The sequence below is a fragment of the Benincasa hispida genome, chromosome 9, assembly GCF_009727055.1.
Source record: "Benincasa hispida cultivar B227 chromosome 9, ASM972705v1, whole genome shotgun sequence".
Taxonomy (NCBI): domain Eukaryota; kingdom Viridiplantae; phylum Streptophyta; class Magnoliopsida; order Cucurbitales; family Cucurbitaceae; genus Benincasa; species Benincasa hispida.
Window position 1 is genome coordinate 52,260,653 of NC_052357.1, and position 12,348 is coordinate 52,273,000.

The 12,348-nt window shown below is 27.6% G+C and overlaps 1 protein-coding gene across 1 annotated transcript; it reads left to right on the forward strand.

Moving 5' to 3' along the window:
- Positions 1 to 2,456: 2,456 nt before the first annotated feature.
- Positions 2,457 to 11,704, forward strand: LOC120084633. The gene is made up of 7 exons (XM_039040442.1): positions 2,457 to 2,795; positions 4,322 to 4,462; positions 5,562 to 5,930; positions 7,160 to 7,405; positions 8,315 to 8,407; positions 10,587 to 10,787; positions 11,489 to 11,704. Exons 1-7 carry the CDS (start codon positions 2,457 to 2,459, stop codon positions 11,702 to 11,704), a joined length of 1,605 nt encoding a protein of 534 aa, XP_038896370.1.
- The last annotated feature ends 644 nt before the right edge of the window (positions 11,705 to 12,348 follow it).

Sequence of the window (12,348 nt, forward strand, 5' to 3'; positions counted from 1 at the left end):
CTCAGAATCCAGAGTTTCTAAAGGTATGTGTTGGATTGGGTTGGTTGAGTTTCTAATCATATTCATTGCTTTCTTTTCACGTAAGATATCATTTCCTCCAACCTCTATTCCAATTGATAGAATAAGATAGAGACAATATCAATATCAAGTTCATTCCCTCACATGAATAAATACACAAAAAATATTGTGTATATATATTATATACACGTATATAATTTCTATTATAATTTTTTTCCTTTTGGAAAAATATGATATCAATAGGTCAAGATCAAAACTTACTTTGAGAGCCTTGTGATGTGATAATTTCATAACAAGTGAAGTAAATTGAAATTAATTACCTGCAACTTTAAGATTACTGAGCAATGCTTTAGTTTTCAAATCAATATTCACATTTGTCAAGAACAAGGCTTTGAACAAGTTTCAAAATTTCTTCATTTACCACATTTGTGAGCTATTTACAAAAATAGTTCCAAGCTTTTATTAAATCTACAATCTGTACTACGATGTTGGAAAAAGGGACTTCTCTTGATGCCACTTGTATGCTTCTCCCGATGATTATTAATTACAATACAACAATCAAGAGAAGTTGTTTCTCTCGATGAATTTTTCGGTGTTGAGAGAAACCAAAATTCTTATAGTGCCACACAACTATTTAATTTTCATCAAGATGAGTGACTCATTGCTCTAAACACCAATAAACACCATAAAACTAGCTCCACTCATATACCAGTATGAAAAATTGAATTCATATCAACTCAAAAACTCTTTCTTTAGACATAAACAAATGTTTTTTTGTTGTGTCAAACCATCATAATACCCAATACAAATGTCTTGTGGCCATTGAGATGGATGAAACATTGTCCTAAATACCAATCAAACCAACACCAATCCACTCATCAACACTATCACAAACTCTTTGTTGATTCATAAACAAATATTTTTATATCGTGTCAAGCATCATAACACTCAATATAATCATTTAATGAATGTGTGGAGATGGATGACATTGCTCTAAACACCTATCAAACAAAACTTTCTCCACTCATCTACCACACTATGAAAATTAAGTTCATATTTAATTCAAAAACTCTATGTTCAGTCATAAACAAATATTCCTATGTTGTGTCAAGCATGATGCAACATCTAATATAATTTATGAAGTAGAACTACAGATACGACTACACGATATGGATACGACAATTCGTCAATTTCTAAAAAATTAAACGGATACGTCTATGGATGCGTCATTTTTTAATATATATATTTCTAAAAAATGAGGATAACGATACGTTGAAGATATGTTTTCTTTTTCCAAAAAAATATAGGATATTGATAAATTTAACATATAAATTAATAACAATAACACAAAATAGAATACAAACACTAAAATACAATACAAAAAAAAGCAACATTTAAGATGTTGAAGTACAATTGTTAATAAAATGCAATAAAAAAGTGACTGATATTGCAAAGAAGAAGAAGAAGATTAAAGGGAGAAATATAAAGATAAACGAATAACTTCTTCATTGAATTGTTGAAGATATCCAAATGGTTCATATTTTGGTGGACTTTGTGGGGACTCAAATGTAAAGATGAAGATTACATGATTCTAGTATAGGGTTTGGTCCGTTATTATTTTTTTCCCCTTTTAGTTTTGGACTCAAGTATTTAGCTTTTTAAATAGGTTGCCTAGTTTTAGATTGAGAAAGATTGGATGAGTTGCTTGTCTTTATTCTTTAAAAAAAAGTACGCATAGAAATAGATACGTCAAATTGCGTGTGAGATACGTATATGAGAAGTATCTGGAAATATCGATTTATGGATTTTTTGCTTCACATGAAGTATCTGTGCTTCATAGAATATAATCATTTCATGGCCATCAAGATGGTTTGAAAGGTAGCTCCAATCATCTACCACCATGAAACTAGCTCCATACTTTATGTACCATTATGAAAAATTGAGTTCATATCGATTCAAAATCTCTGTCTCCTTCCTAAAAAAATATTCTTACGTCGAGTCGTCCATCATAACACTCAACACAATGTTCCATGAACATCGAGATTAATCAAATCAATGCTTACACCACTACCTTTACTACTATAAGACATTGAGTTCACAAAAACTCTTCATTTCATTCATAATAAACAAGTATTCATGTCATCTCAAGCATCATAGCACCACCAAAACCATTTCATGGCCAATGAGATGGATGACACATTGCTTCTAAAAACACTAATTAAAACCAAAACCAACTCCCACCAATCTACCACTATGAAACATTGAAGCAATCAAAATAAAGCAATGTTGAAATTTCTTAATCATAACCTAATCTCCAAAAGTTTACCAATATCACATGTATCAAACATATGGTTTGGATGAAAAAATAATAATAAAAAAAACTAAAACCAAAACATTATAAAGAAATGCATATTCCCCCAATCTCAAGCATAACATCCATGGCTTCTTCATCTTCTCAATCTCATTGTTCTTTGATTCCTAGCAGAACTATTTTTCTTATTTCCATCGTCGGGTTTCTTCTTGTATCGCAATCGGAGGCCCTGAAATCGCCATTTTCCCCTCGCGACGTGCTTCCATTACTACCAACAAAGGTCTCATGGCGAATTCTGAGCTATTTCGACAGCGCTGCCGATCTTCTTCCGTCTTTTGTCGGAGGTGTCTCGTCTTCTGAAAGAACTGTTCAGTGGCAAGGGGCTTGCTTCTATAAGAACACTGCTTGGCTGGAATTTCATAACAACTCTGGCTCTCAATATGGTGGTGGTACTCTTCATATACAGGTACATGTGTATGTATTATTGGACTTCACAGTAAATATAAAGCTAATTTGGATACTTTATTGAATGAAAGCAAGGCTTTCAAATGGACTTGTGGAGTTAACTAACAAAACAGAAAGTAATGATGATTCTAATAATAGTTATACTTGTCATCAATATCGAGGAAAGGACGGATCAAATAATAGTTTAGAAACTAAGGACTTGTATGGATCGACTTAAGAAAAAATTATTTTTTAAAAAATTCATTTTTATTTAAATCTTTGATAAAAACGGATTAAAATATACCAAAAAAGTTATTTTGAATGGTTGTCAACACACTTTTAATTTCTTCTAGAATGACTTATTTTTTAAATTAAACAATTGAAAATATATTCCAAATACACTCTAAAATTTGACAATAATTCGCTCAATATTGTCATCATCGGTTAACTCTGTTCAGACTGTACGGATCAATTAAAAATCAAGTTCAAATATTGATGACCAAACCGAAACATGTATTACTTTTGGAACTCTAAAGACTAAATAGAAAAATTGAATTTAAATATTAATGACAAAAGGTGTTAGTTTATGAAATCGAGTAACTAAATGAAATCTAAGTTTAAATCTCAAAGACATAAAAGTGTGTTTTCCATTAAAAAAAAAGTTTAAAATATAATTAAAATAAATATCTTTTCCATAAAAAAATAACAATAGTAACTAAATATAATCTAGTCTATTACTGATAGACTCCTACCAATATGATATGGTTTATCATTGATAGACTATCTAAATTTTACCATATTTATAATTTTTTTTTAACATTATGCTATATCTACCAATACTTAAGGTTTAATTACTATATTTGCAAGTGTTCTTTAAAACTGATATAAACTAAAACAAATTCGTTAGTTCGTTATAAGTAACAAAATATTACATAAAAATAATTCATATATAATTTGGTTGATGATTTTTAGTCAATTAATCAATATAAAATTTAATTTGGTGATTCTTATGATTATGATTACAGTTAATTATCACAATCTAAATTAATGAACATATATGATCACAACTATATAAATTATATGAGTTACCATAATAACACAGTAAGTTATTTATAAATTTAAAATTCTATGTTAGTAAATATCTTTTTAGAAAAGGTATACTTGTAATCAGTTCTAAGAAAATACATATCTATATAAAACTACCCATTTAATATATATATATTTTAAATATCATTTACCTATTTTAATAGGAGAAATTAAACCAAAAAAAAGAAATTTTTTTTTTTTTCTAAACACGATTATTTTAAAAACTAGAATAATCCCAAACTAAAGCTTATTATGAATTGAGCAACATAGCAATGAGAATTTAATTTAGAGCGTTAAAATTGTAACAATTTAAGTTGTGCCATCAATCTAATAATTAAGCTTGAAATGTGCAAAATGAAAAGTCCGGAGTTAAAATTGATACAAACTTAATAAATCGGGAGTCAAATATTTTTCTTAGCATGTTTTAACAATAATTAATAGATGTATGTGTTATATATGCAGGCTAGCAATGCTCATAGTCCAACGTGCATGGATGTTTATATCTTTGCAACTCCATACCGTTGGACGTGGGATTACTATTTCCTCTCTAAAGAACATACTCTCGACTTTCCACAATGGCAAGGAAAGGAAGAATATGAGTATGTAAGGCCTCGTTCGAGAAATCGTTTACGTCTTGTTTGATAATTATAAGGGTCTTGTTTAGGTTATCTGTTTTCTTTTGTTTTTCTAGTTTGAATGTATGTTTTCTTTTACCTAAAAAAAAAACTGCTCGAATCATTAGTTAGAATCTAAAAATAAAAATGTGTTTTTAAAAACTATGTTTTTCTTTTAGATTTCAATGAAAATTTGAGCAGAAAGTGAATGACAAAACATAAGAGACTTATGAGTGAATGTAGAGTTTATAAATTTAATTTTTCAAAATGGAAAACAAAAATCAAATGGTTATGAATGAATCATTGTTTTTTGTTGATAATTTTCTTGTTTATTTATCTACTTTTTAAAAACATTTTCAAAAAAATCAAACCCACATTTTGAAAACTAATTAAAAACTAATTATTTTTAATTATTTTTTAAAATTCAAATTTGCCAAATTTAAAATGATAAGAAAAATTAAACATGTATAATTTTGAAAAACAAGGAAAATAAAAAACAAAATGCCCGTTATTGAACTATAGGCGTAGTTTTGGGGTTTTGACGACTTAAAAATTAAATTAAGAACTCTACTTACAGCCAGTAGTTTCTTTGTTTTATTATCTCTACTTTTGATGGTATTTTCTTCAAAAATCAAAACTAAATTATTTTTTTTTTTTAAAAAATAGTTTTTAACACACACTTCGTTATAACTTTTAGAATAATTATTTAGCTAGTTAAGAATTCAAACCTTTCCATTATTATTGAGGAAGAAATGGTAAAAGACAAGCACGATTTAAATAAAAATAAAACCAAAAGTGTTATCAAATAAGACTTTAGGTGTCTTATTTTGTAACCATATTTGGCCTTTTTTTTTTTAAAAAAAAAATCAATTTATAATTAAGCATCGCTTCCATGAAAACTAAGCTTAAAATTCTAACACCACCTTATCGTTTTCCTTGTTTTATGATCTAATTTCAACAGTGTTTTCAATTATTTTTTTTTAAAAAAAAGAAAAAAACAGAAGCAAATGGTTAAGAAAAAAAAAGAAAAAAGAAAAAAAGAGAAGCAAATGGTTATGTGTGACATAATATGTGTGTCATAAAATCAGGTTAAAAAGGCAGGGGTATCAGTTTTCTTAATGCAAGCAGGAGTATGGAGAAGCATAGAAGCATTATACAAAATGGTGCCATTATTTATAAACTCAGAGTGGGGAGAGGAATCGAACATAAAATTTCTAGAGAATGAAATGGGTACTACCTTCAAAGAAAGGCCTCATCCATGGGCTACTAATCTCAATCCTGACGATATCCACTCTGGAGATTTCTTAGCACTCTCTAAAATCCGTGGCCTTTCAGGTGCCTTTGAGACTTTAGAAAAATGGGTTACTGGTTCTTACGCTGGTCATTCTGCTCTTTGCTTGAGAGATTCTAAAGGAGTTTTGTGGGTTGCTGAATCTGGCCGTTCAAATGGTGGAATGGTATATCTTTATATCCCCTTTTTCCTTTTTTTTTTAATACATATATATAATCCCTAATCACTAATCTTGCATCGTCTCTAGACCGTTTTGTGTCTCGTTTTTATTCTAGGTTTCAAAATGTTATACTTTTACCGTACGGTTAAGTTTTGTGTTTAATTTTCGTTTATATACGGTCTTTTCATTTTCAGTACTCTCGAGTTTTCGTTTGAATGAAGTTTGTTTTTTGACCGTCTTTGATGTTTGTTGAATTTTGTTTAATTAATTTAAAACTATAGTTATCATGTGTGTGTTTTTCTAAAAAAACTAGTTAAATATAAAAAGTGATGGTGGAAAATTAGTAAAAATTAATTTAATTATTTTAAATTAGTTAATAGAAATTGTCACTGAAGGATGAAAAAGAGTACCATTTTAATGAAAAGCTTAAGGGTACATACGAGAGCGTAAATCTTGAAATTTAAGGATTAAATGAAAATAAAACTCTGAGCTCGAGAGAAGTAAAATATAACTTTTTGAAAGCTAGTTAAGGACCAAATGAAAATTAAAACACAAAACTCATGAGTTAGAGCCCTTTTGGATTGACTAGTAGAGAAAAAATATTTTTTTATAAAAGAAATTTATTTTTATTTAAACTCTTTTGATAAAAATTATTGTCTCAAAAGCTATTTTTTGAAAGGTTGCTAAATACTTCAATTTTTTTCAAAATGATTTATTTTCAAAATTGAACACTTAAAAAATTAAACCAAACCCCCTAAAAGTATAACATTTTGGAACCCTAGAAATGAAACCAATTGGTAAGTAGAAAAAAAAAACGCGTAGGGTTCGAAAAGGTATATTCCCCATCCTCCCCACCTTTTTTTGCTTATAAAATAGGTTTATCGTACTTGATCTTAATTAGAAGTAATATTTGGTTACTAACTGGTTTGCAACCACAATAGTATATAATAAAAAAGTGTCACACGATACAAGACTTGTTAGATTACAGAAAATGATTATAATCAGCTAACTAACAACTAAGTTTTATTTTTTTCTAGTTAAAGTGAGTCTAACTTAGTGGTATTGGAATGTGCTCCGTCTCTAGAAGTCGGAGGTTGAATCCCTGTCGTGGTTGCATTAAAAAAAAAAAACTTTTTAAATTCATGATGATAGTTTTACCTCTTTTCTTATAATTTATAATAATGTTGGTAAGTTTAAAAGTGAATGCATGGTTAATTAAATTATTGTTATTGCAGGGGGGTGAAAATATTGCTCTTTTACCATGGGACAAGTGGTGGGACTATGAACTGAATAAAGATGAATCAAGTCCTCACATTGCATTGCTTCCATTGCATCCTGATTTAAGGGCAACGTTTAATGAAACTGCTGCTTGGGAGTATGTAAAATCCATGGTTGGCAAACCATATGGCTATCATAACTTGATTTTTAGCTGGATTGACACCACTCAAGGAAACTTTCCATCTCCTTTGGATGCCCATATGGTAAAAAAAAAAGAACACAAAACTAAAATTTACTTATTACATTTTACTGTTTTCCCCCATCTCAAACTTTGGAATATACATGTGGTAATTAATACGTCTATTTCTAGCTTTCGCATCACATCTCCTAACTAATTAACGTTAAGAAATACTTTGGGGATGTTTGAGACATTAAGAGTTGAGCTATGAAATCTGGTGTTATTATATATGTTGGAATTATAAAGTTTGTGTTTGGGATGCAAAGTTGTGAGAATGGAGTTCTTCGATAAATGTGTAAAAGAGAGAAACATGTGTAAACTTCAATAATAAAAATACTATTGAAGTTAGTGGAGTTTAGTTATTTAACATTGACTTATGAAAGTCGGTGAGCCAAACAATCCATATAGGGTGTGTTTGGTTTAGCTTTTAAACGGTTTAGTTTTAAAAATAAGTCATTTCGAAAAAATATTGAAGTGTTTGTCAACCATGCAAAGTAATTTTTGAAACGTTTTTTAATTTTTTTTAAACATTTTTTTTATCAAAAGAACTGAAATAAAATGATTTTTTTGAAAAATATTTTTTTATTTAATCAATCAAAATGGGCCATAGTCTACCGTTGAAAAATCTCATCAAAATTATTAAATGTCAATTCTCTTTACGTAACAACTTAATCATTATTTCTAATTATAGTTTATCAATCAACATGCATAACTACCTGAAATTTTAGTAATACTTTTTCATGGCAAGGACGACGTAATTATTGCAGATTGTGAAGTACGGAAATTATCTTGTTATTTATTAAAGTTTAAAAACTATATTGTTACAAATTTAAAGGTAAATTAAGAAGTTCGAGGACTAGATTAATTATTACTTTAAGAATTAATTAATTTTATTTTGTTGAGTTTGATTTTTGGGATTATTATTGAAGCACAGGTTGGTTCAGCTATGACAATATGGAATCAAATGCAGCCAAGCTTTGCGGGAAAGTTGTGGAATGAAGCTCTTAACAAACGACTTGGAACAAAGGTGGTTTTAATGGAGGATTGAAATATTTGCGGATATATTAATAAATCAGAGGGTTCCACATCAATATTAAAAATTAATCAACATTTTCAATATCTTTTATAAATACACCAACAATCTTAAAAAGTTTCATTGATTAATCCTAATATATGAATATAAATATTAATAATAAAATCTATAAAATTTAGTTAAAATTAACTTAAATAATTTTATGATTATTTTTTATCTTAAAAAAATCAATCGAAAATGATATTTGATAGATAGATCAATCAATATATTCGTAAAATTAAAATCTCAATATCGATAGCAACATTACTATTTTGAGTTTAATCTCCATTTGGTCTCTAAGTTTTAAAATATTTCTTTTTTTGTCCTTCATTTTATCGTTTAGTTTTCATTTGGTCCATAGGTTTTAATATTTTACCACTTTTATCCTCAAATTTTAAATAATGTTCAATTTGGTTTTTGATGTTAAGTTTCAATTTTAAATAATTATGGTGTGATATTTTTAAAAAATTAATTTAATTATGATGGAAAATTGTTGAAAACTAATATAATTTAGTTTTAATTTAGAGAAATTTTCGAAAATTGTCAAACTATTTACAAAAATAGTAAAAAAAAAAGTAAAAAAAAATTGATGGACGTTATTAGACTTCTATCAACCTCTTTAAATGATAGACTTGTATCAGTTTCTATCACTGATAGTAACAATGATAGACTTTTATCAGTTTGACAGACATTGATAGACTTCTATCAACCTCTATTAGTGATAAACTTCTATCAATTTCTATCACTGGTAGACACCGATACCTTTCTATCAGAGTCTATTAATAATAGACTTGTATCAATTTCTATCATTGATAGATAATGATAAACTTTTATCAACGTCTATCTGTGATTGACATTGATAACCATAGACACTAATATACTAAAAATCAAAAGGGAGTATTATCCAGTAAAAATCAAAGTTAAAAGTGTAAGGCTCGTTTAGAATTGTTGAAATCATAAAAAACTATTATGAGAAATTCTTAACTAAAATGAATTATCTAATAATTTACAATCACTTCTTAATTTTAACTAATGTGTAAAAGTTAATAGATACTAGCTTTTAGATTTGGCTTTTCTAGAAATTTGCTAACTTATTTACTTTTTAAATAAATATATAATATTACTTCAAATTAATATAATTTGTTTAGGTCAATTTTCAAATTCTAATTTATTCATTTTTAATAACAATTATTTTTAAAAAAAATTATAAAATAATTTATATTAAATAAAATTAGTTAAAATTTAAAGCACATACAATTTCAAATAAATTATAAATTAATTACTCATGTGAAAATAATTGAAACAATAGACCTAGTGATGGTTCATATAACTAAATTACACCAATTTAGTATTAATTTACCAAATACTACAACTATTTTTTTATTTTATTTAAAACTAAAATTTGCCAAACACTATATACTTCATTTCACAGATGTTTTTTCTCAAACCACGGTCGTCAGCAATTATTTTAAAATCTACAACAATCCCAAACGGAGCCTAAATCTAGACTTGGAGGAAACAAAACTCAAAACTCAAATTTGGAATCCAGCTAGAGAGATTAAATGAAAACTAGACCTAAAACTTAGGACGAAAGAAAACAAAGCACTTAGGATTAAACTTATTAGTATATAAATTATTAGTCATAATTTTAAGCACTAAAAATTAAAGTTGGACTGACTTTAATGTGATTTTAAAATAATGATAAAGTAAATAACAAAAGAAAAATTATTTATGAAACTGAAATTTATGTCTTTAACTTTCAAAAATTAAAAACAAATAATTTACCAAATAAGTCTAAAATTAAAAAAATATTTGTGTATAAACATAAATATATACATGGAATATATATATATATATATATATATATGAAACTTTAAGCTATAAAAATAAAATAAAACTATTTTACAATAGTATTGAACTCTTAGTTGTTAGCTTATTGAGTCCCTCCACCACCGTTGAGGTAAAGAAATATTTTTTATATTTAATAAAAACAATATATATATGTAATACAACACGATGTGACGGGAACAAGTACCCTCTTGATTCCTTCATAGATCCGCCTTTATTCTGGAGAGTCATAATATTTTACCTATTTTTTCTTTAGAATGTTTGGATTGTTTGTTTTTGTTGGCAGGGGCTTGGGCTAGCTGAGATTCTAGTGGAAGTTGAAAAAAGAGGATCATCTTTTGGGGAATTACTGGCCATTCCTGAAGAGGATGAGTGGACTTATAGTGATGGGAAATCAGCAACATGTGTTGCTTTTGTGGTTCAAATCTACAAGGCTGCTGGCCTTTTTGGTCCACTTACTTCCTCAATTCAAGCCACAGAGTTCACTGTAAGTTTTCTCTACATTACGTTATCATATATATCTAAATTTTGCTGTATCTATAAATTCTTTTGCATTATTCTATATCTGTAAATACTTGGATCTGATTGCTATATTTGTAATTACTTCTAAATTAAAATACTATTTTTGATTTTTGTACTTTAAAACTTAATCAATTTTAATCCATATACTATTATTTATCTATTACTTATTATTAATAGGGAAATTATTTCAAATAGTAAAACTCTTAAAAATATTTATAAGATATAGCAAAATTTTAGAATTGTCAATGATAGACGTTGATAGACATCTATCATTGATAGTTCTAAAATTTTGCTATATTCTATAAATATTTTGGTTCAATTTCCTATTTTAAAAATAACCCTTATTACTATTTATAAACGTCTTTGTCCTTTTATTTTAGATATTGTATGATACTAACAATAAAGGCTTCTTTCCATTCGAATGAACTTACTAATTTCTTCCAATTCGTACAAATTTCAAATTATAATAGATTTAAGAGGAACCAATTGTTTGTTATTACAAGAAATTATAGAATGAATTTTTATCTTCACGTAAGAAATTAAAACTTTCTTGACTAAAACTATCCGATATTACAAGAATAATTTTTCGTCGAGTGAATGACGTTTTTGGCATATCTTTGTTGATGTGTGTTTTATTGATGGATCAATCATCAAATTAAAATGCAGGTAAAAGATGCATACACACTAAAGTTTTATGAAAGCAATTTAAGTCGCCTTCCTAAGTGGTGTAATGCTGGGGACAATGAGAATAAGCTTCCATATTGTCAAATTCTTGGAAAGTATAGAATGGAATTACCTGATTATAATACCATTAGTCCCTATCAACATATGAATGAAAAATGCCCTTCTCTTCCAAATTACTCCCATCCAAAGGATTGCTAGAATAAACCCTCTTCAAACTTTCTTTCCTACGTATGGGTAGGGTTGTGTGTGTATATATTTGACGATAATAATAAGTAGTCCATCGTGGTCGGATCGTCTGGTTTAAGATTTGGCTGGATACTCATAAATAACACAATGTGTGTTATAAATAAGAGACTATTACGTGTTCGGTTATGTAGAAGATGTGATAGCATCTCCATGGAAATAAATAATATCAAGTATGTTTATTTTGTGGGATTATTTTTAGAACTTTTTGAAATAAATTTAATTATAGATATGGACTAATTATAACTCATCAAAGTTAAATTCAAATAAATAATGAAAAATTAAATTAAATTATGGAAAATCAAGCATGCCTGTAAAGTTGTAGATGATGTTTGGTGAACTAGAGTGGAGCCAATTATTATTATTTATTGAGCAACTATTGTGAAATATTAAGATGCTAAAAAAAAATATTTTCAACAATTATTACTATTCTTTTAAATCAACAATAAATGACTAAATTTAATATTAATTAAAAATACAGAGAATAAAATTAGAGTTATTATTTTAAATGGTAAAACTGCTGAAAATATTCTTAAATTTAGTAAAATATCACTGTCTGTCGAGACCGTGATAGAAGTCTATCGCGATCTATAATTGAT

Coding starts and splice junctions, on each gene's coding strand:
- LOC120084633 (XM_039040442.1), top strand. CDS start 2,457: ATGGCTTCTTCATCTTCTCAATCTCATTGTTCTTTGATTCCTAGCAGA. Junction 8,408..10,586: donor ACAAACGACTTGGAACAAAG/GTGGTTTTAATG, acceptor TTTTGTTGGCAG/GGGCTTGGGCTAGCTGAGAT. Junction 10,788..11,488: donor TTCAAGCCACAGAGTTCACT/GTAAGTTTTCTC, acceptor ATTAAAATGCAG/GTAAAAGATGCATACACACT.